Genomic DNA, 22,062 nt, shown 5'->3' on the forward strand with positions numbered 1-22,062 from the left:
CACCTCCTCCCAGTCATCGCTGGGACCTTAACTCATTATTTGCGGCCTGGCTTTGTCTGTACAAGGACGGGAAAGAACAGAGCATTGGGAGGGTAAAAGCAGCCACTATTCCAGTGTGTCTCCAGCCCAGGGCTCCACTGGGTGTGTTCTCAGAGAACGTCCATGAAGAACAGGAAGATCACAATCCCACGGGCACCGCTGAGATGGGACCGTGGAGGTGGCAGCCTAGAGTGTGATGAATACTAAGGATTTTCTCTGCTAGTAAAGTCTGGCACCTCACTTGGAGGATAAGAGGCCACTGCGAAGCTTTTTGGGAATATTTCTCCCGGCGGCCTTTTTCACTTGCCTCACTTCTGATCTCTTCGCCTGTGCGTTTTATATATACTGGCAATCTTTTCTTGAAACAAAAATATTTACGTTTTCTTCTTTCTAATGTTTCTGAAATTAAGTTAGTGAAAAATGGGGAAAGCTATGAGGTGCTTAGCCTTGAAATCCATGAACATCATACTTAGCCATGCCTGAGCCAAGCCAGGATGCTGGCAGGTTATGCAGAGGGGGTGTGTGTGAGCTCCCTGCCCGGCACCCAGGCCTGCTGTGCCACCCAGGCCTGCTGTGCGTTCACAATGACTCAGGGGCTCCAGCCACTCAGACATTCCACATTCCATCTTGCTTTCTTGACCTCATGGGGGCATGCTTTATGTTTGCTTCTCCTCATTCAGCCGGGTGAATTCCACCCACTGTCCTTTGCCCTAATCCCTCCTGGCAGAAGAAACAAAAGAACATAAAGGGCCCCACCATTTATATATATATATATATATATATATTTTATACAGTGAACTCAATCACCCATACTAATTGGAGGGGACCATTAGAACTGATAATCCCAAAACCCATTCACTTTTCTTTAGAAATAGGTCACGTGATTGTTTCCTGGTGCCCTGGTAATTAAGTTTGGCTCAAGCTAATGCCTTAATTAATTTGCGTAAAAATTGGTCTGGGGATGTCAGTCTGGAATTCAACATTTCTCGAGGAGGATAAACCTAAACTCACTTTGTAAATGGACTGTTTTTGAATAATCACAACAACAATACAGTTTTATTGTTTGTAGAGTGTTAGGTGGTCAGATCTTCCTCAGAACAGACATTGTTCCTTTGATGCTTCTCTTAAAGATGGCGGAAACTGTGTCCTTTTGTTAAACTTGAAACTTGATTGCTGCTGTTCTTCAAAATTTTGCTTCTACTATGGCTAAAAATACCCCAGATTAAGAGTAAATTTAAATTTAGGTTAGTGTGAATTTGATTGTCTTCTAAATTATCCTTAATTTTCTCCCAGGGCCAATAAAATTTACTTTCCTAACATAAATTATTTCTAAAATTATACCTTTGTTACAAAAGAAAGGCAGTTTTCATGTAGAAACACAAATACATACAAGTTTTGAGAATTATGAATAATTTTGCAACTGAGGGATTGCCACCATTAATACTGTAAGCTGCTGTCATTCTCTTATGCGTGTGTATACACATATGTGTGTACAGATAGGTATACAAATATATGTGTGTCTGTGTCTGAACATAAAACATATACACATATACATATATGTACAGACAAACAAACAGAAATATGTCAGTGTGTCCTGTTATTGAAATGAATTTACCCTTTGATTCTTGCTTCTTTAGTTTACATTTTCATAAGCATCTCACACTGTCATTAGAGTTTCTTCAGAACTTTTATTTTTAAGATACATTATATTCCATGTTATGGACAAATTTTTGGGTATTTTCCTTTTGCTTTTTTGTCTTTGCCATCAAGCACTGTCTTGTAATGAATGCTTTTGTGAATGCAAGTCTCTATGCTTTTGGCAGATGTTACTTTAAGATAAATTCTTAAAGCGTAATTCTTGAATCAAAGTGTAAATATTTTACCTTTCATTACATTTTGTCAAATAGCTGGTGAGGAGGTTGTGCCCTTTAATTTCTCACCAGTGGGCAGTGAGCATGTTTGGTTGCCCTCTCCATACCGGCTCTGTGTGTTTTCAGTTCCACTTAAACATCTGACATTCAAAAGGAGAGGACACTGAACTCATGCTATGTTTGCATCTCTTTAAGTAATGAAGAAATAGGTCATCTCTTCATATTTATAATGACTGTGTTTCCTCTTTTGTGAATTATAATTGCGTCCTTTGCCCATTTTCCTCTTGGGTTTTTTTTATTATTAAATTATGAGGTATTTATTTTTGTAATAAAAAATTAATTCTTAGTCATTTAGGTGGAGAGTACTTTTCTTAGTGGTTTTTCTTTAGAATTTGATTATAAGCTTTATTGATCAGGTCAAAATTTATCTACTCAGATTGAGCCACTTTCCTGCTTTGTGACATATATGGACAAATGCACACACATGGTGCAGATGTGTATGTGTGTGCATTTTATCACATACATGCACACAGTCCGATGTCTGTATATACATTCACAGTTCAAAAAGCAGTACTCATTTCAAAATTATATATATATATACACACAAACCAATTTGTCCTAGTATTTTTATAGTTTCATTTTTGCTCCTTTTGGAATTTAAGTTGGTATGAAGAATGAGATTGGGATTCAGCTTATTTTTCCAAACGACCAACTAGTTGTCTTAATGCCATTTATTGAGTCATCTGTCTTTGGTATGTCACCCTGAATATGTACTGAAATCCCAGATTGCCTCGGGTCTATTTCCAAACACTTTATTCTGTTTTATTGATCAGCCAGTCCATTCCTCCAGTAGGACTACACTGTTAATCTCATTTTTCAAAGAGTCCATGTCATTTTTAGTCTATTTGTTCTGTAACTAACTGATATTATTGTATCTATGAATTCCCCATTGCATTTCCAATTGGATTTTCTTCGTATTGTATCTTTCCACATCATCTGGCACTTCATGGGCTTTTATAACCCATCACTGTTATATTTAATCAGGGATTTAGATTTTTATTGATATAAAATGATCAACTCTTTCTCACTGGAGACTTTTTGCTAGAATTCTAACTGGATAGATTCTAAAGTAGTTTTTCCATGTTTTCTTTTGATCCTCACTTCCCTGATATGCTTTTCTTTTCTAACTCTGTGTTTTTAAAGCTTTATTTTATTAAAATTAATTCAGTGATTGGTTTTTACACTTATTAAAGTAACCTCATTACATTTACTGCCCTATTTGCCTGTGTTTCTGTTATCTTATCTGATATATTGTTGTTTCTGCTATATTGCTACTTGTTTATTATTTTTATTTGCATTACTGAATTTTTCTCATGTTTGGTGTGCTCTTCAGAGGAAATTTAGAAAGTAAAATATCTTCCTTTACTTCTATTTGTAATTATCATAAAATTTTTCAAAGTTATTCTCAAAACAAACTTATAATTATTGGAACCCATAGCCCAGTAGGATTTTTAGTTTTTGGTTACCTTTATTGAAGCCAGCATTGTATGCAACCCTCCCCCTTCTCCAGCAGAATCTTTGTTTTATAAACTCTACCATTGATACTATTTCTTTACTCTCTGCCTCATTTCCTTCCTTATTTCCTCCCTTTCCTTCTTCCTTTTTGAACTATCCTATCAAAATGCAACATATGCACAGCAAAGTGCATGAACAATATGCAGAGCTCCAAAAGCAAACAACCAAAAGCAAGTAGAGAAACTGTGCATTCTTATGAGAACCAACTAGCCCAGAAGCCCGGCTCACAGCCTGATCAGTATCTCTTCTCCAGCCACCAAAGTTTAATCAGCAACCTGACTGTCAGAGCAATCACTACCTACAGTCTCTTTATCATTTTACCACTTAAGCACATCTTTCATTGTTCTTCCTGCTTTTTGAAGTTGATGTAAATGAAATTGTACACTATATTCTTCTGAACCTCCTTTGAAAGTTTAATATAATGTTTGTGAAGTTCATCCATGTTTTTGTCTGTAATTGCAGTTGGTAATTCTGGATGGGACTTCTGCTTCATCCTTCTATTTTTCTCTGTATATACCTTGTCTTTTTCATATGATTGCTTTTAAGATTTTTCTCTTTATCACTGGTGTTGAGCAAGTTGATGATGGTTTTTGCTTAGGTATAATTTTCTTTGTTCCTTGTGCTTTGGGATCACAGAACTGGTACATGTGAGTTCACAGTTTTCATCAGATTTCTGAAAAGTTTCAGCCATTATGACTTCCAGTATTTTTTCTGTCTCCCCCTCCCATGCCTGTCTTCAGAGGTTCCAGTTCATGTATGTTATACTTGGAATTACTCTTGAGGTTGCTCCATAGCTCACTGATGCTCTTTTCATTTCCTTCAGGCATTTATTCTGTGTTTGAGTTTGGATAGTTTCTATAGCTACATCTTCAACTTCACTAATCTTTCTCCTGTGCTTTCTAACCTGCCACTGTTCCCAACGAGCATAACTTTCATTTAAGACATTCTTGATTTTCATCTCTCAGAATTCAACTTGAGTCTTTTTATATCTTCCATATCTCTAATGAGCACAGGCAATCCTTTTGGCTTCCGGAAGATGTGCGATGCAATGACAATAATTTTTAACATGGCCTGATATAGTGAAGTCTCCAATAAAATTCCTGAAGAAGGGTGTTCAAAGAGCTTCTGGGTTGGAGGACTCATGAAGGTGCTGGGAGGGGGCCCAGGGAGGGCATGGAAGCTCTGAGACCCTTTCCCCACACGTTGCCCTGTGCATTCTCTTCCATCTGGCTGTTCCTGAGTTATATGCATAGATTTTTAATCGAAGGATAGTCAGTTGCCATGTGTCAGTTACCATGTCTTAATTTCTGGTGTGCAGTGTAATATTTCAGTCATATATCCCATATTATATTATGCTCCCATCTGTGCCATTTCTGGATGAATTTCTATTAATTGATTTCTCTTTTCCTATAGGTCATACCTTTTTAAAAAAATCTTGTCAAGAATTGGGAAGGGAATGAGATTTTACCTTACTTGCAAATTAACAAGGTAGCTAGCCACAATTCCATGAATACTTACTGGAGACTTTCCCCGGTCAGAGATGAGGAACAATTCACTACTCAGAGCAATAGCAGAAGCCAGAGTACTTGTGCCTGACCCTTGAGCCCCAGTTCCAGGGTAACCAGGTGATTCCTGCACACTTAGTGGGTTGTACTACAGGGGAGGGATTTTGAGCTTAAGAGAATTTGAATCATTTATAGTGGACGGTGAGCATGTGTTTGATCCGGAGGGGGTACTATTCCTATCTTCCAAGGCTACATGCAAGCCTGCTCTTTGCTCCAGAGGGAGACGGTTTCTCTGTCTTCCGAGAATGTGCACAATACAGACATACCCCATTTTACAGCACTTTGTTTTATTGTGCTTCACAGATACTACGTTTAAAAATTGGAGATTTGTGACAACCTTGCATTGAGCAAGTCTATTGGCACTGCTTTTCAAATAGCATTTGCTCACTTCACGCCTCTGTGTCACATTTTGGTAATTCTCACAGTATTTCAAAACTTTTATTTATTGCTAAATTTGTTATGGTGACTGTGATTAGTGACCTTTGATGTTACTACTGAAATTGTTTAGGAGCACCATGAACCATGCTTATATAAGACAGCAAAATTAGTTGATAAATTCTGCAGGTGTTTCAACTGCTCCATAGGCCACTGTTCCCCACCTCTCTCTCCCTCCTCTTGGGCCTCCCTGTTCCCCGAGACACAGCTATATTGAAAGCGGGCCAATTAATAACCCTACAATGGCCTCTGAGTGTTCAAGTAAAAGGAAGAGTCACACATCTCTCACTTTAAATCAAAAGCTAAAAATGATCAAGCTGAGTGAGGAAGACATGCCCAAAGCCAAGCCAGGCTGAGAGGTAGGCCCCTCACACCAAGCAGTTAGCCAAGTGGTGAAGGCAAAGAGAGACTTCTTGAAGGAAATTAAATATGATCCTTCAATAAACACACGAATGACAAGTAAATGAAATGGCATTCTTGCTGATATGGAGAAAGTTTGAGTGGTCTGGAGAGAAGGTCAGACCAGCCACCACGTTCCCTTAAGCCAAAGCCTCATCCAGAGCCAGGCCCTAACTCTTCAATTCCATGAAAGTGGAGAGAGGTGAGGAAGTTCACGAGGTTTAAGGAAAGGATCCATCTCCAAAACATAGAAGTGCAGGTGAGACAGCAGGTGCTCCAGAAGATGTAGCTGAGATAGTTGATGAAGGGGCTACGCAAACTGGATTTTGTATGTAGATGAGACATCCTTCTGTTGGAAGAAGATGCCATCTAGGACTGTCACAGCTAGACAGGGTAAGACAATGCCTGACTCCAGAGAGAGCAGCTTCAACGCTGACTCTCTTGTTAGGGGCTAATGCAGATGGCAACTTCAGGATGAAGCCAGTGCTCATTCACCACTCTACAAATCTAGAGCCCTTAAGAATTATGCTCCATCTACTCTGCTTGTCCTCTGTAAATGGAAAACAAAGCCTGGGTGACAGCCCATCTGTTTACAACATGCTTTACTGAATATTTTAAACCCCTTTTGAGACTTACTGCCCAGAAAAAGAGATTCCATTCAAAGTATTACTGCTCACTGACAGAGCACCTGGTCACCCAGGAGCTCTGATGGAGATGGACAAGGAGGTGTGTGCTGTTTCCATGCTGCTAGCACAGCATCTGATCTGCAGCCCCTGGGCCGCGAAGTCATTTCAGCTTTCAAGTATTATTATTCAAGAAATACATTTCATAAGGCTATGGCTGCTGTAGACAGGGATTCTGCTGATGGACCTGCACAAAACAAATTGAAAACCTTCTGGAAAGGATTAAACATTCTAGATGCCATTAAGAACATTAGTGATTTGGAGGTGGGAAGGGATAAATTGGGAGTTGGAGATTTGCAGATACTCACTACTATATATAAAATAGATTTAAAAAACCCCAAGTTCATGCCATTTAGCACAGAGATCTATATTCAATATCTTGTAGTAACTTATGGTGAAAAAGAATATGAAAAATGAATATATGTATATTCATGTATGACTGAAGCATCGTGCTGTACACCAGAAATTGACACAACATTTTAAACTGACTATACTTCAATAAAAATATATATACACAAAAAAAAGAACATTAGTGATTCATGGAAAGAGGTCAAAATATCAACACTAACAGGAGTCTGGAAGAAGTTGATTCACGGATGACTCTGAGGAGTTGAAGATCTCAGTGGAGGAAGTCACTGCAGATGTGGTGGAAACAGCAAGAGAACTCGAATCAGACGTGGATGGAGCCTGAAGATGGGGCTGGATTTCTGCAGCCTCAGGATGAAGCCTTCATTGATGAGGAGAGCAAAGAAAGTGGTTCCTTGAGATGGAATCTAATTCCAGTGAAGATGCTGCGAAGATTGTTGAAATGACCACAAAGGGTTTAGGATATTGTATGAACTTGGTTGATACAGCAGCAGCAAGCTTTGAAAGGACTGATTCCAATCTTAAAAGATGTTCTATGGGTAAAATGCTGTCAAACAGCACTGCCTGCTACAGAGAAATCATTCGTGAAAGGAAGAGTCAGTTGATGCAGCAGACTTCACTGCTGTCTTATTTTAAGAAGTAAGTGACTCCAGCCTTCAGCAACCACCACCTTGATCGGTCAGCAGCCATCAACGTTGAGCAAGACCCTTCACCAGCAAAAAGATTACAACTCAATAAAGGCTCAGATGGTGGCATTTTTTAGCAATAAGATATTTTTAAAATTACGGTATGTGCATTTTTTTAGACATAATGCTATTCCACACTTAATAGACTACAGTATAGTGTAAACATAACTTTTATATGCATTGGGAAACCGAAAAGTTCATGTGACTTGCTTTATTGCGATATTTGCTTTATTGCAGTGGTCTGGAGCAGAACCCACAGTATCTCCGAGGTATGCCTGTACAAACATCCTTGAAAAGATGGGCCAACACAAAGGCAGTTGGGGCCCCTGCTCATAAAACATGCAGAAACATGAGAGCTGCGTGGAGATTTGTCTTCCAGTGCTTCTTTTGATGCCTGGTATTTTGTTGATTACTCTGTTGGATGTGAGGTATATTTATATTTCTATAAATATTCTTGAGTTTCATTCTAGGATCAGCTAAGTTATTCAGGAACAGTTTGATCTTTTCAAGTCTTGTTTTTACACTGGCTTGGGGAGGACAAGGGTGGCATTCAGTCTATTGGCTAGTTTTGCTCCACCACTGAGGCAAAATCCTTCAAAGCCCTCTATGAAATTTTAGTTTTCCCAGTGGGGCTGGTGGAAACAGGCACTTTTCTTAGCCCTGTGGAAGCTCCAGGTATCATTCTCTCAAGTCCTTTAGTGTTCTTTACCCAGCTTCTTATCCATGCACAGATCAGTACTCCGCTGAAGACTGAGGGATTCCCTCCTTGATCTCGAGTGCTCCCAATGTGGAGCTCTTTCCTCTCCAGTTCTCTGCCTGTGAACACGAGATGCTGTGGCCTTCCAGAATGCTCAGCTCTGACTCCTCAACACAGGGAGTCTGCTGGGCTGCGCCTAGGTTCCTCCTCTCTGCACTGTGGTCAGGAAAGTCCCTCCAGACAGTCAGCAGGGACCACCGCAGGGCTCACATCATTTCTTGACTCTCAGGCATCCCTGAGACTTACCAAGTCTTAATATTAATTAGTACTTTTAATCTCCATGACAATAGAAAAACATTAGCATGCTTAAATTTAATTTACCTCATCCCAATAAATGCCATTGTTGTGGTATATTTTAATTCTAAGTATATCTTAACTCCCACAGTACATTATTATTATTACAGTCATTAATTCATTTGCACCATCAATATTCATTTACATTTATTCAATAGTGGCCATCTACCTTCTTTTAATTCCTTCCTTCATCTTTGGTTGTCTATCTGGGATCAGCATCCTCTGGCCTGAAGAGCACCAGAATTTTTCAGTGATGACCTTTTCTATTTTTGGTCCAAAATGTTCTTAATTAACCTTTATTCTTGAAACATGCATTTTCCCTGGGTTTAGAATTCTTGGTTGGCAGCTATTCTGTTGTGTTGTCTTTTTATTTCCATCTTATATTTTGAAAAGTCAGCTGTCAGTCCAATGGCTTTTGGATGTTCTGTTTATCTTTGGCTTCCAGCCTATTGATGGGCCTGGCTGTGGACTTAACTTTGCTTGGAATTCAGAGGACCTTTGGAACATGTGGCCTGTTATCCTTCTTTATTATAGGAAACTTCTCTCCACAATTTCTTCAAATATTACTTCTCCCCATTTCCCTCTCTCCTTTCTGTCCGGGATTCCAATTACATGCGTGATTGACTTTGCCATTTCTCCTCCAAACTTTTCCCTTTCTTTAGTTTGCCATTCTTTGTTTCTTTTCTGTTTTTATTTTGGATATATTCTTCTGACCTAACTTCTAGTTTACAAATTTCTCTTTTATCTGTTTAATAAACCACAAACCTGTTCACTGAATTCTTCATTTCAGTGCGGCATCTTTTATTTCTAGATTTTCTTTTCTTTTCTTCTTTTTTTTTTTCTGTGTTGAATTCCTACTTCTCAGCTAAAATTTTCAATCCTGTCTTTATCCCCTTCTAGACTTTGTATTTTATGCTTTGCATTCATAACATTAATATTTTCAGCCCAAACCAGGTTGCCACTAGTAACTGTTTTTCATGTTACCTTGTTTCTTTATTTCTTTTAGCTATTTTTTTTTTGTGTGTGTGAGCTGGACATTATATTTAACAAATTGTTTATGTAAATGGTTTGAAACCTACAGTACTTTTTTTTTTTTGGCTAGTAAATATGTTACATTTGTTTTTCTCAGGTACCTGGATGGACTAGCAATCTGGGTTGATCTTAATTTAATTTGGGGATTGAGATGATTTGAAGCTGAGCAGCAGTCTCTCAGGAGGCTGATCTACTGCTGGTTCCTTCTTCCTGCTAGGGCATGTATCTCTGGGGTTTCAACCAAAACACATGGGTTTACCAGGACCTTTTGCCCTTTTGAACAATGGGACTTAAGATACCTTTTGCAGAATCAGCAAATACTCTAGGTAAAGATAGTTTCACATTCTCTCTCTGTATATCCATTTTCTCCCTTAACCTAGCCTGACAATTCTTCTTTATCCTGTTAGCTCTCTGAAATGTTTAAACAGTACCGAACCCCTGCCTCACTCTCTCTCTTATGTATATGTGTGTATGTACACACACATATACATAGATTTTCATTGCTGAAGGCAAAAGCATCTCCTTCATTTTTTCTCATTTAAAAAATATACTTTAATTTTCAAAGTTGAAAGCAAGCATTTAAGTAAGATATTTTGACACTGATTTTGAAACAATTATTTCAACACTTTCATACATTTAAATGAGTCTCTTATCAAGTGGTCCTTTCCAACTGTGCCTTTCTCAGTCAGTCTTGAATTTTTTTATCCTTTCTGCACTTGTTGTTTTTGCACAAGCCTTTTGTTACTTTGTTCAGGAAGGATACTTGGGTGGCTTATTTTCTTAATGTTTGTATTCCTGAGAAAATATTACTCTTGACTTCATGCATGAATAGTAAGTTCACTAAACATAGACACTGTGTCCTTTAGAGCTCTGGAACTGTTACTCCATTTTTTCCCCTAGGATTTAGAGAAGAAGGCTAAGGCTGATCTGATTTTGATGATTTTGCTTGTAACCTGAGTTTGAATATCCTAGATTTTTTAAAAGCCTTTTTTTTTACTATTATTATTGCTCTTCAAAAATTCCATGAGGCTTTGTAGGTTTCTGTTCTCATTTGAGTTTTCATCATCTTTGCCTATAACATCTTCTCTCGTGTTTGGGGTAGAGGAACTGGTTTGCATTAGGAAAACTTTTTTTTCTGTTATTTTTCTAAAGATTGCCTCATTTCTGTTCTACTCTCTCTTCTTAGCATTCCAAGGATATGTAGATTTAGTCTCCTGGATCTGTTCCCTATATGTCTCTCACTTATTCTCATTGCTACCATGTCTTCATTTCAATAGTTGTGAATCCAGTGCCTATAGAGCTTAATCAGGCAACAAAAATAAATGAAGCTAACCTGGTACAAAAATGATGCATAATGAGGACTACAGAGAGCAAACGGTCCTAAATGTGGCAGCTACTAGTTAGCTGGTATTTAGCTCTAATAAAACACAGTTGACCCTTGAACAGCACGGGTTTGAACTGTGCAATCCACTTATAGGTGAATTTTTTCCACAAATATGTACTTCAGTACTGCTTGATTGGGTTGGTTGAATTCATGGATGTGGAATCCCAGATATGGAGGTCCAACTAGAAGGTTAGTCACAGATTTTTGATGGTGCAGAGGGTGGGCACCCCTAACCCCTGAGCTGTTCACGATTCCAGATTCCATTTTTTCCAGAAAAACTAAAATCTGGGTTTTAAAAAATCGCAACTTACCATCAGGATGATCTTGGTTACACACAGAATGATCTGTTACTTCAGAGTCTTTTGTAGTATTGTCATCCTTTGCAGAATCTGACACAAGAAACAGGCAAGACCTCCAGTTAGCATTCTTACATAGGAAATATATAGAACAAACTAACACAACAGGTCTATGTTTGAGGGGAAATTACTATTCTTAAAAAATACCATTAAAATACTTGAATATCTTTATTAATAAATAAGCTTTTCTTAAAGTGCTGCATAATATGTCTGCACAACGTATACGAGGTAAAAATGCTAAAGATTTGGTTGGAATACCTTTTTACAACAAATAAGAAAATATAAGCAGGCTTTCTGCATCAGTGAAAGTCTTAGGAGAATTGTGCAAAAGGGTGTGTAACAAAGGCAAAATAGAGAAGATTAAAGGAATATAATTTTAATGTTCTTAATGCTTCCATTACTGTAGTTGCTCATACATGGGAGCCTTGATTCCTTGAAAAAGCCAGCTGTAGAGCTTTGAAATCCAGTGGTAATTAAGTTCGTCTTCCTCAGGAGCTGTATCAGTGGAGCAGTAGCAAAGGGGGAATACCAGCTTTCTATTCTGTGTAAGTTCACTCTCTCCCTTGTGTGGTACGTTTAAACGTGGAATCAGCATAAGTTCATCTTGTCTCGTCATAGGATGTACTGTACGGGAAATAACATGGCTCAAAGGATTCCAGTGACTAGGGATGCCTGCAATTCTAGAAAGAGTCCATTGTTGGAGTCTGAGGACTCTCTGGAGGTGCTTCAAAAACTACTGGAAAGAGTATGTGAGGAGGTTCAGCAAGAAGACAGAAAATAGATCATTCATTCATTCTGCAAATATTTATTAAGGGCCAGCTCTGTGCCAGACACTGGTCTTGATGCTGGAGAGTCGGTGGTAAAGGAAACAAATTTCTGCCCTCATAGAGGTTACAGTCTAGTGGGTATTTTTCACACAGTTACAAGGGCGGTGATCCAAAGACGTCCAAAAGCCATGAACTAGTCTTGTATGCCTGTGGCCATGGAGAGATCTGGGTGGCAGGCCAACATCTCTGTTGCCTACAAATGGGGTCTCTACTGAGTTCACTTTGCTCAGCTGTGTTTTAACTCCCCAACAGAGCAGAATCAGACAGAATCTAAAACAAATCATTCCTTCTTTGTTTCTTTTACCCACCTTTCTCTCTCCCTCCACAAACTAGGTGATAAGCTATTGACAATATGGTGTGGAATATTATGAGAAAGCTTGTTTCTTAAACTTGCCACAAGCAACATTTGATGGACAAGTGCGAAACCTGGGTGGTTAACATATGATTCAAATTTAATAACCAGTGAAGCAAGTATACACCCAAAGTGTGTGATTTTAATTAACTGCAAATAATTCCCCCAAGGCAAATGTTTAATTATCTGCACAGCTTCTTATTTCTTTATGAGGCTGACAGTAAGTTTCAAAGTCCAAATCTGGAAGCAAAAGTGAGCATAGTCACATTTCCCAAACTGTTATCTCACTCAAGTCTGATTGTTTTAAACCAGCTCCCATTAAAGCATGGCTTTTTAATTTTGAGTCTAGCATGTGGATTAAAAAAATATCATTTGAATTATTTTTTCACATTAACACTGAAAATAAACTGATTTAAAAAGATAGTATATGGATCAGGCTAAATTTTACTTTTGGAAGTGTTTTGGTTTTACCCGTTTATAGAAAATGGCACCATTTGATATGTACTCCTGTACAACAGTCATTTCATTCAACATTAGCATTTTAAGATTATCTAAGAATTTGTACGTAGTTAAAATGTATTCATCTCCGCTTAACAATAGTTCATTATGTTTTCTAACTTACATAAATACTATGTTTCAGGCACCAAGTATTACATCTGAAATGTCTTCTGAAAAGTGATTTACACTGAGTTCACAAAGTTTATGGTCCATTGGGTCACATAAGATGGGTGAAAGTATTGAAAAAATTAATCACTGGTCCATACCAGTGTCACCAAAATCTGTGTCTTTGGCAAGTTAAATGACCCTTCAATTTCAATTTCCTTGAGGAGTTGCTGTAACATTGCTAAGGCACCTTCTTATTTTATGTGCTCTAATACATACAGTGTTCTTCACTGAATCCAAGATACCATCATTTGCGATTGGCACTATTACGTTGTCTAGTGTTAGGAATAAAGTGAGACCAGATGAACTGTAACACACTATAAATTTTAAGATTGTGTCTTAATTTTGGAAATAAAATATGTGAAAGACTGTGCACTCTAGAAATGTGATGTCTGACTATATTCTGTGTGCACAGAAATACATGTCTTTATGTGATGACAAGGATTTCATATCAACATGACCCATCGCCAAAGCCAGAAGTTCAGTTTGTTTCGTATGTGTGCCTCTCCTTCAGAAATGGTTCCACGTATACACACTTATTGGACGTGTACCAATGAAGCAAGATCAAAAGTGTGCGCTCTTGACAGCATGCACAAGTCGCCGGTGGGTGTGGAAGATTGTTTCCCCTATAGGTTTCCATTAAAAGGGCTATTGGAATTTCTGGTCTCTATAACCACCATGAAAAATGTAGTGAGTGGTATGTAGAAAATTCTTGAATCACCTTAGGTTCACATTTTATTTAATCCTAAAAATTATCATTTGGTAATGCTCAAAAAATATAAAAATGATCACCCTAACTCTGAGATTCAGTCAATTTTATTTTAATAGCAGAGAATTTGAATTAAATTTATATGTCGATCCTGACTTTCAAAATCTTTAAGGTCAATGTCCTATTAGAGATTTTTTTTTCAAATGCAAGTATTAAATCGAATATTCAAGCCAAAGTTCTAAAGACAGATTATCTTTAAGATTAACAAGAATAAAAAGAAATACTTTCATACATTAAAAAGAAACTCCTTATTTAGAAGGTTGAAAAGGATTTAAAAGGATATTTAAGATAGATTAAAATTAAAAACCCCACAAAATAGGAATTCTAAAAAGGAGGTCATGTTTAATGCAGTCAATTAAACATGTCTACACGGAACAGTACATGTATAGATTTAAGCTGTGGTGATACATGATGATACTGCTGAATTTTTAATAAACATATATAGACTATAAGTCAAAATAAATGCCATCTCTTTTGAAAATAACCCCTTAGAACAAACATTCTTAACTCTAGAGTATCATTAAATACACTCCAGGGGTCCACAAACGTTTTTGAAATGATGTGCAAGTGTGTGCATATATTCATATGTTCATCCTTCTGGGAGGAGCTGGTTTCCATCTCATTCTTTTCGGGATCTGATCCGTGACTCCCAACAGGGTTTAAAGTAACTACAAAAATGTATCCTCTAACACCAGTGACACTGCCATCTTACAAAAGACTTTAGTACTATTACTGAGGGGCCAGCTACAGAACGAGACGTCCACGATGAGTGCCTTGGTGGTGGCAATTCCTGAATCCCTCAGGCAGGTGTGACTTGAGGAAACAGCTCAAAACAATACAGAGATGTTTAACAAATGAGGAGGATGGTCCAGTTGTCAAAAACCACTTTGTGCCCAAGTCAGGGGTGACTATAAATAACTGAATGAATGATTAACTATCTTTGAAGGCATTTTCAAGCCAAGAGGTAAACAAAATCCATCTAGTTAGAGAGGCAACCCCTGACTACTATTCAGAGTCTGGGCAAGAGGTCATTTTGGTGTAAAAGTTCTACTGGTTCTGAACAACATAAATGCTATGCGTAAATGCCTACACATGAAATACTCTTGCTCTGTAACGTGTAAACATCCACACATGTGCACCTTAGCTTGCTGCAAAAGTTGCCCAGAAACACAGGCACCTGGATTTCCTGTGATTCTTGTCAACTGACTCGATTAAACCAAGCAAAACATTGATCCTGGTCTGTTCATTTGAATAGCTGGTTTAGCGTGTGAAGCCATTTGAATAAAGTAGTTTTTCTTTCCTCTGAATGGTGTGATTATTCACAGTGAACCAGTCTCTGCAGCTCGTTGGGGTCCCCTTGAAGCTTTGCAGTGATGACGCCTTCATATGTTTAGGAAAAATACATACTGCAATTCATTCCCAGCGTATTCTGAGGGCAGCGTTCTGAACTGTGCTTGGTCCCAGTGAAAGTGGATACACAGGCTGAACGACATTTACCTGAAAAGGAACTGGGTCCATAGGACAGGACACTGCCCTGAGCAGCAGGAGGCCCCACTGAGCCATGGTCAGTCATTTGTCTTCATTATGTTCTCATTAACCCCCATTAAAAGGCGGAGAATCAGTCCCAGAGCTGTGGAATCTCGGTACAAAGAATCTTTGGGACAGGGCTGAGAGAACGACCATCAGGTGCCACTAACTTTGTTTCTATTGGAAAAAGTATTCCAAATTCCAAACAGCACAGCTGCGTAAACCAGCTTCCAGCACTGGAGGGGATAGTCTTCTGCAGGTTGTTATTGAAAATATAAGCAAATGAGAGACTCGGTCATGACGCGATGGGCACTAGCTTGGGGGTGCGAGTCTAGATTTACCACTACGAGCATCAAACGCTGGGAAAATCCATCCACTTGATCAGTTTTAGCATCTAGAAACTGAGGGTGCTGCGGCAGGTGACCCCTGTAAAACACCTGAGCACGCTCAGCTGCTGACTTGTTCACCTTGTCTGCTGCGTCCCAGACAGCACTTCTCTGTAACCTTCCCCTCCGTCCCTCAGTATCTGCCTCCTTGAGTTGGGTGGTCCTAGCTCTGAGATCTTTGCTATTTATAAAATAAAGGTTAATAGTCGGGGAAGCGGTGCTGTGTGACATCAGTGACACACTGGCCATCTTTAATCCTGCGACTCGATGAGGACTCATCACAACGTAAAACAGAACAGCTGGATATGAAGTCAGGCAGGACCGTGATGGAAAAAGAAATGCTTAATTACCCTTTCCATCAAGTTAATGTTTCCCCTTTGGCAATGTAAACAAAGGCAAATCTGCTCCTGTTTGGTTGTCTGTGACCTGCTATCCTTGACCCGCATCCTCGGATTCCTTTCTATTCTTGCCTTCCTCTCCTTTGCTAAGCCGTGCACTGCAGGCTTGCTTGAAATCATCACAAAAAAAAACAAAAACCAAAAACAAACAAACAAACAGAATCTGACCAGGCTACTGGCATGAAAAGTAGCGTTGGTTCTAAATATAAAACTGACTTGAAATTCTATTAAGATGTTCATCCATTAATCAGGGGGAATCCAAGTACTTTATTTACACTTTGGCATAATTTGATCTGAAAATGAAAAGTCTCTGTGACACAAATACTGACAAGGAGAAATGAGAAGGGACCTTTCAGACCCTAACTCCAAGTAGGGACACAGCCTAGCAGTTGGCCGCTACTTCTCAGCTACTTTATTTCATGGAGAGGTTAAGGCAATAGATAGCCTGTCTCCAGACATAGATACTTCAACTTCTGGGTGCTGGCTGCTTTTAGCCAGCCACTCGGAGAGAGTGGCTAAAATGCAAAGATTTCACCTGCTGAGATGCAGGGATTTCCTACAGTCCTCAAGGATCTAGTCATAACCCGCCCTGTCAGAGCACAACTTGAGTCTTTTTTTCTCTTGATGGGAAGGGACAGGTTTGGAGACTAATATTTGGACCTTTGTGAGAGTTACTCATTTTATGTGAACTTCAAAGACCTGGCTGACTTCTCCTAGCACTTCTTTGTCTCTCTTATCCAGAAAGACCCACAAACCTATTCAAATGAAAATGGATATGCTTACTTGTTTTCTGTTTTTTTTTTCTTCAACTTTCCCACATGCTATCAAATATAATTCTATAATTTGGATGACTGCAGAGTGTCTCATTAAGTGGATCCACCAAACGCTATTTCACTATTGCTTCAGACTGGATATTCAAACTAAATCCAATCTTCAGCCAGTCTAAAAAAAAAAAATCCTAATTTTTGTTGTATGGGGTGTCCCAAGGCTGGGTTCGCGCTACTCTCCTTTCTCTCACTTCTTCTCAGCCCATTCCCATCTTGACACTCTAGAGAGGATTGATCTCCCGGGAGCTAGAGCAGCTGAAATAGAAACAACCCTGGTCAGCTTAGCCTTCTAGCCTCCAGGGCCTGACCCACGTCCCAGTGGGCCACCCCTGAGGCTGCAGCAAATGGTTCCAGGAGGTGAACTGCTTCCTGAAACTCTGACGGAGGGCATTCTTGTCTCAGATGGGCCAGAAGTACCCAGGACACAATGTCCAACTCCTGACCCCCAGTGGAGCCAGGAGATAAGTTGCCAGTTCCCCCACCCCTCACAGGGGCAATCCTAAATGTTCTCCCTACATCTTTCAGAAGAGCGGAGCCCCAGTTCCCCTCAGCCATAACCTGTTCATTATTGTACCCCTACTGGCTGTCCTCCGACCCCTGCCCACTTTCCCAAACCTCACTTATGCTTCCTGGGACCACTTCTCAAATAAACCATTTGTACCCACATCCTTATCTCAGAATCTGCTTCTGGAGAACCTATACTAAGACAGCCAAGATGGTCAATAATCTGTTTTTCACAACGTAGTAGCAAAATGTGAATGCTCACCCTATTCTCCTGACTTCTAGCTCTCTTGTGCCATGCTGCCTTTCATCAGGGCATGCCCGGCTGAGTGCCTGCCACCTCACTAGGGAAAGCCGGAGGAGAGGTTGCCATGTTTTGTACCATATAACCCTGAGCGCTGGACCACAGGTGACTGATGGGGGATGGGCTCTGGGCAGTCTCCGTAAGTTGGCCAACAGACATTAAATTAAGGTCACCTGTCACGAGAGCACCACCTACCAGGAGAGAATTCCTATTCCATTGTGATGAAAGGAAACCACCAGCTCCTTTGTCTTGGAGTGTTTGGTGGCAAAATAGACAAAGAAAATTTCAAAGCACGGAGTGGTTTAAGGGCAGAGATTCACTGAAAGAGAAGGGAGGAAACACAAGTCGTGGATGGGTAGAAGAAAGAAGCCTCAGGAGTTACTCGGCAGCATTTGAAGAGGAGAGAGAAGAGGGTAAAGTCCGGGGCTGCTTGAGGGCACGACTGCTGGGGCCGAGTTTCTAGACGAAGTGCTTGAGGGGCTGCTGCTGCTCTGGTCAACCGGTTCTCGGGACCATTCCCTCGCTCTCTGACTTTCCGACCAACCAAGGTAGGAGTTTGGCTTACTTATCTTGGGGACTTTGCAAGTTCATTTTCTAAATTTGATGTGCACATAAACATTTCAAAAGTGCTTTTTTTAAACTGATATTATTTTAAGAAGCATGGCATTCTTTTAGAGCCATTGTTTTTTAAAAAACACTTACTTTTCTAGTCATTGTAAGTGGACAGTATCCTCATGAACCTTATATACAGATTGAAAGATACTAGAAACAGAGAAAGTTAAAGAGGGGAACAGCCTGGCCTTGCAGAACAAAATAAGTTCAGCAATTTTTAAAAAATTTTCATCTTTTCATAAATCTATGTATTTATTAATTTTTTAATGGAGGTGCTGGGGATTGAACTCAAGACTTCATGCATGATAAGCATGCACTCTACCACCAAGCGATTTTCCTCCCCGTCCAAGTTCAATAAATTTCATTTTTAAAACTGACCCTGGTGGGAGAAAAGTAATCAGGTGACATCTGGTATTACAGGAAATGGAGTGTACAGAGGCATTCGTATGATGAGGGCAACGTTTTGCCTCATAAACTGAGAAAAATGTGTTATGACAAAATATGGTAAGATGTTATTTTATGAGGATCTTGGGAAATATACTAGGGATTAATGTAAAAATGTTATTTTCTATTTCCAGGAAGATTTTGTTTTAATCCACTACTATTTTAGACTAGATTTAACTATGAATTCTAGAAATCATTATAATAAATTTTCCTAATGCAACAGCTGACGATGTTAGTCTGCTAGGACTGCCGTAACAAAATAGACTGAACTACTTAAACAATAGGAATTTATTTTCTCATAGTTCTGGGGGTTAGCCACCAAGTTTAAGGTATTGGCTGATTTGGTTTCTGTGGGACCCTCCTCCTGGCTTGCAGAAGGAAGCCTTCTTCCTGTGGCCTCCGGTGGTCTTTCCTCAGTGTGTGTGCAGACAGGCAGAGACTGAGATCTTTCTCTGTTCCTCTTCTTAACAAGGCCCCCAATCCCATCACGAGGGCCCCACCCTTGTGACCTCACCTAACCCCAGTTACCTGCCAAAGACCCCATCTCCAAATACCGTAACCTTGGTTAGGGCATCAGTATATGAAATCTGTTTGTATTTCAGGGGACACAAACATTCTGTCCTTAACACTGACATAATGCATTTTTGCTGCTTGGATGATTCATCTAACTTTTGAATGTTACCTATTTTTCTGCTGCACATCAGAACGAAGTCTCAAAATGGGTTTGGAAATGGAAACTTCCCTAAATGTAAGGTTCCCTTTCCCTAGCCCAATTCTCTGGAGTCGATTTTCATTGATCTAAGGATTGTATCAAGTAGTCAGTGTTTGGCTAGCATGGGTAAAATACCGATACGGGAATCTGGGGTGACATTCTAAGCACTTATAATAGGCATTGGTGTCGGCCAACCAGGAGGGACATGTCCCCAGCCCTGGGGCAAGTCATGGAGCCCCACTGGTGCACCAGGGATACCAGTGGTGTGGTGGCAGGGAGTTCCTTGTGAGGAGGGGAGTTAACGTCACTGTTTGCCAAACACCATGTAAATATTTCAATATTTTAAACATTCTTGCAGTGATACTAGGGTGCAGTGGTGGAAGTTCTGTTCATAGTAGAGAACTATATTGACAAGTTTTTAAAACAGAATGTACAATATTTCATCACAATTTTTTATATTCACTACACGTTGAAGTCATTATATTTTGGATATATTGGTTAAATACATTATTAAATTTATTTTCACTTATTTTCTTCCTCAACGTGGCTATCAGAAAATTTAAAATGACATATGTGGCTCTCATTTATTTCTATCAGACAGTGCTGTTCTAGGGAATTGAGTATTAGCCTGACATATACAAATAATTGCAGACATGTTTGTTTAGAGGCCAGAGTGATGGAGATGGGAGACTGCAGCTTGCTGAAGGATGGCCCATCAGAAACTAGAAAATCTAACTTGGTGTACAGAGAAGCATCTACAAGTGCTAATCGGGATGTCTGGGAAGAAGAAAAGTCTAATTAGGTACCATCAGAGAGGATGTTCTGAGAAGGAATTAGAGGAAGAAAGAGAATGGTAAATTTGTAACTACCACATTAAAAAAAAACAAAAAACAAAAAAACTACTTACATCCAAACAATGTCCAATGGTTGAGATTTTTTGTTTTATGTTGATGTGACCCAAATGTCTCAGCTTGACATTCAGAGTTCTCCATAATCAGGGCTCTACCTTAGCAACTAATTAATAAGTGGATGAATGGATCCTTCACGGAAGCCAAGTGAGTCTATTCCTTGAACCTAAAATAGGTCTTTTATGTCCTACTTCCGACCTTTCATGGATGCTCATCTGCCCAACGAGAAGAGCCTTTCTGTACTCTGCAGCATCTGTGTGCCTTTCAGATCCCAGCTCAGATCTCCTTTTTTCCATCCACATTTCACCCCCACACCAGGGATGGTCCTCGGGCCCGAGCTCCTTTACATGTTCCTGTGTAACCCTCCCTTTGTACATGTCATGCTCTGTCTGGCTTGTCAGCTGCTGTGCATCCTAGTTAAGAGGCCTCTGACTAGTTGCCTTTCTGCTCTGTGCTTCACTTTCCTTGCCTGTAAAGTGGGGCGATAATCGTGTTCATCTCATGGATAAGAGTGGAATGCATGAGAAAATGTAAAATTTCTAGACTAGAATCTGCTGTATAGAAAGGGTTAGATGAATATTAGCCACTGTTATTATTGGTGGTGCTGGTATCAATATGTAACACAGGCTGCTTGTTTCATTTTTCCATCTGGACTATAAATTCCTTGAAGGCCAAGAGCAATATTTTCTTTTTCATCCTGTGGAAGGTCTTACAAAGAGTTAAAATCCCCTAAGTATCTGTCAATGGCCATAACATCATTTTAAGTGTTACTGTGAGAATTTTAAAATTTAAATATGTTTTAAGTGGTACTTTTTGAAGGCCAGACTTTGCATGTATCACTCAAAGATAAAATGATGGACAACATACATGCTCTCCTTCCCACCATGAATCTTAAGCCATAGTGGAGGGAGATGGGCAAAAGGTAAGTATACAGAGGAAAAAATAATGTTTACATGGTTAGTGATTGCTGTGAGTGCTATGAAGTAATGAACAGGGGGCTGGGACGGTTAGTGGAGGAGAGATCCAGCCTGAAAAATGACCAGAAAAGGTCATGATGAGACTGAGAGCTCTGTGGGCTAAGAATGCAGGGAGAGGTACACCCTGCATGTTATGTTAGGTGTTTGCATTATATACTTTGAGGAAAATATGAAAGTGTTACAGGAATTCAAGAAGCAGTGAGCTGATATGTTATGTTTATTTTGCTTTGCCTGGGAATGTCAGTTGGCCTCAGGAGCTGTCATCTTTTACTTGACTTATGAGTGAGATCCTATTCAAGTACAATATATTAATATGACCATGAACTTTGACCTATGGAAGGTTAGTTGATTTATATAGGGTCTAAATGTATACACTTGACCTTGGACTCATTAAAACCAGCTTTCTGTATAAC

The 22,062-nt window shown here is 39.4% G+C and overlaps 1 protein-coding gene across 3 annotated transcripts in view; it reads right to left on the reverse strand.

The window, feature by feature from the left end:
* The window catches only part of MACROD2 (mono-ADP ribosylhydrolase 2), a 1,889,921-nt gene that overhangs the window by 69,954 nt on the left and 1,797,905 nt on the right, over positions 1–22,062 (reverse strand). For all 3 annotated transcript variants that reach the window (XM_072943799.1, XM_072943800.1, XM_072943798.1), the window contains one exon: positions 11,398–11,475. In XM_072943799.1, the coding sequence (XP_072799900.1) occupies positions 11,398–11,475 (78 nt within the window). The remainder of the gene's footprint in view (positions 1–11,397; positions 11,476–22,062) is intronic.

This window comes from Vicugna pacos, chromosome 19, assembly GCF_048564905.1.
Source record: "Vicugna pacos chromosome 19, VicPac4, whole genome shotgun sequence".
Taxonomy (NCBI): domain Eukaryota; kingdom Metazoa; phylum Chordata; class Mammalia; order Artiodactyla; family Camelidae; genus Vicugna; species Vicugna pacos.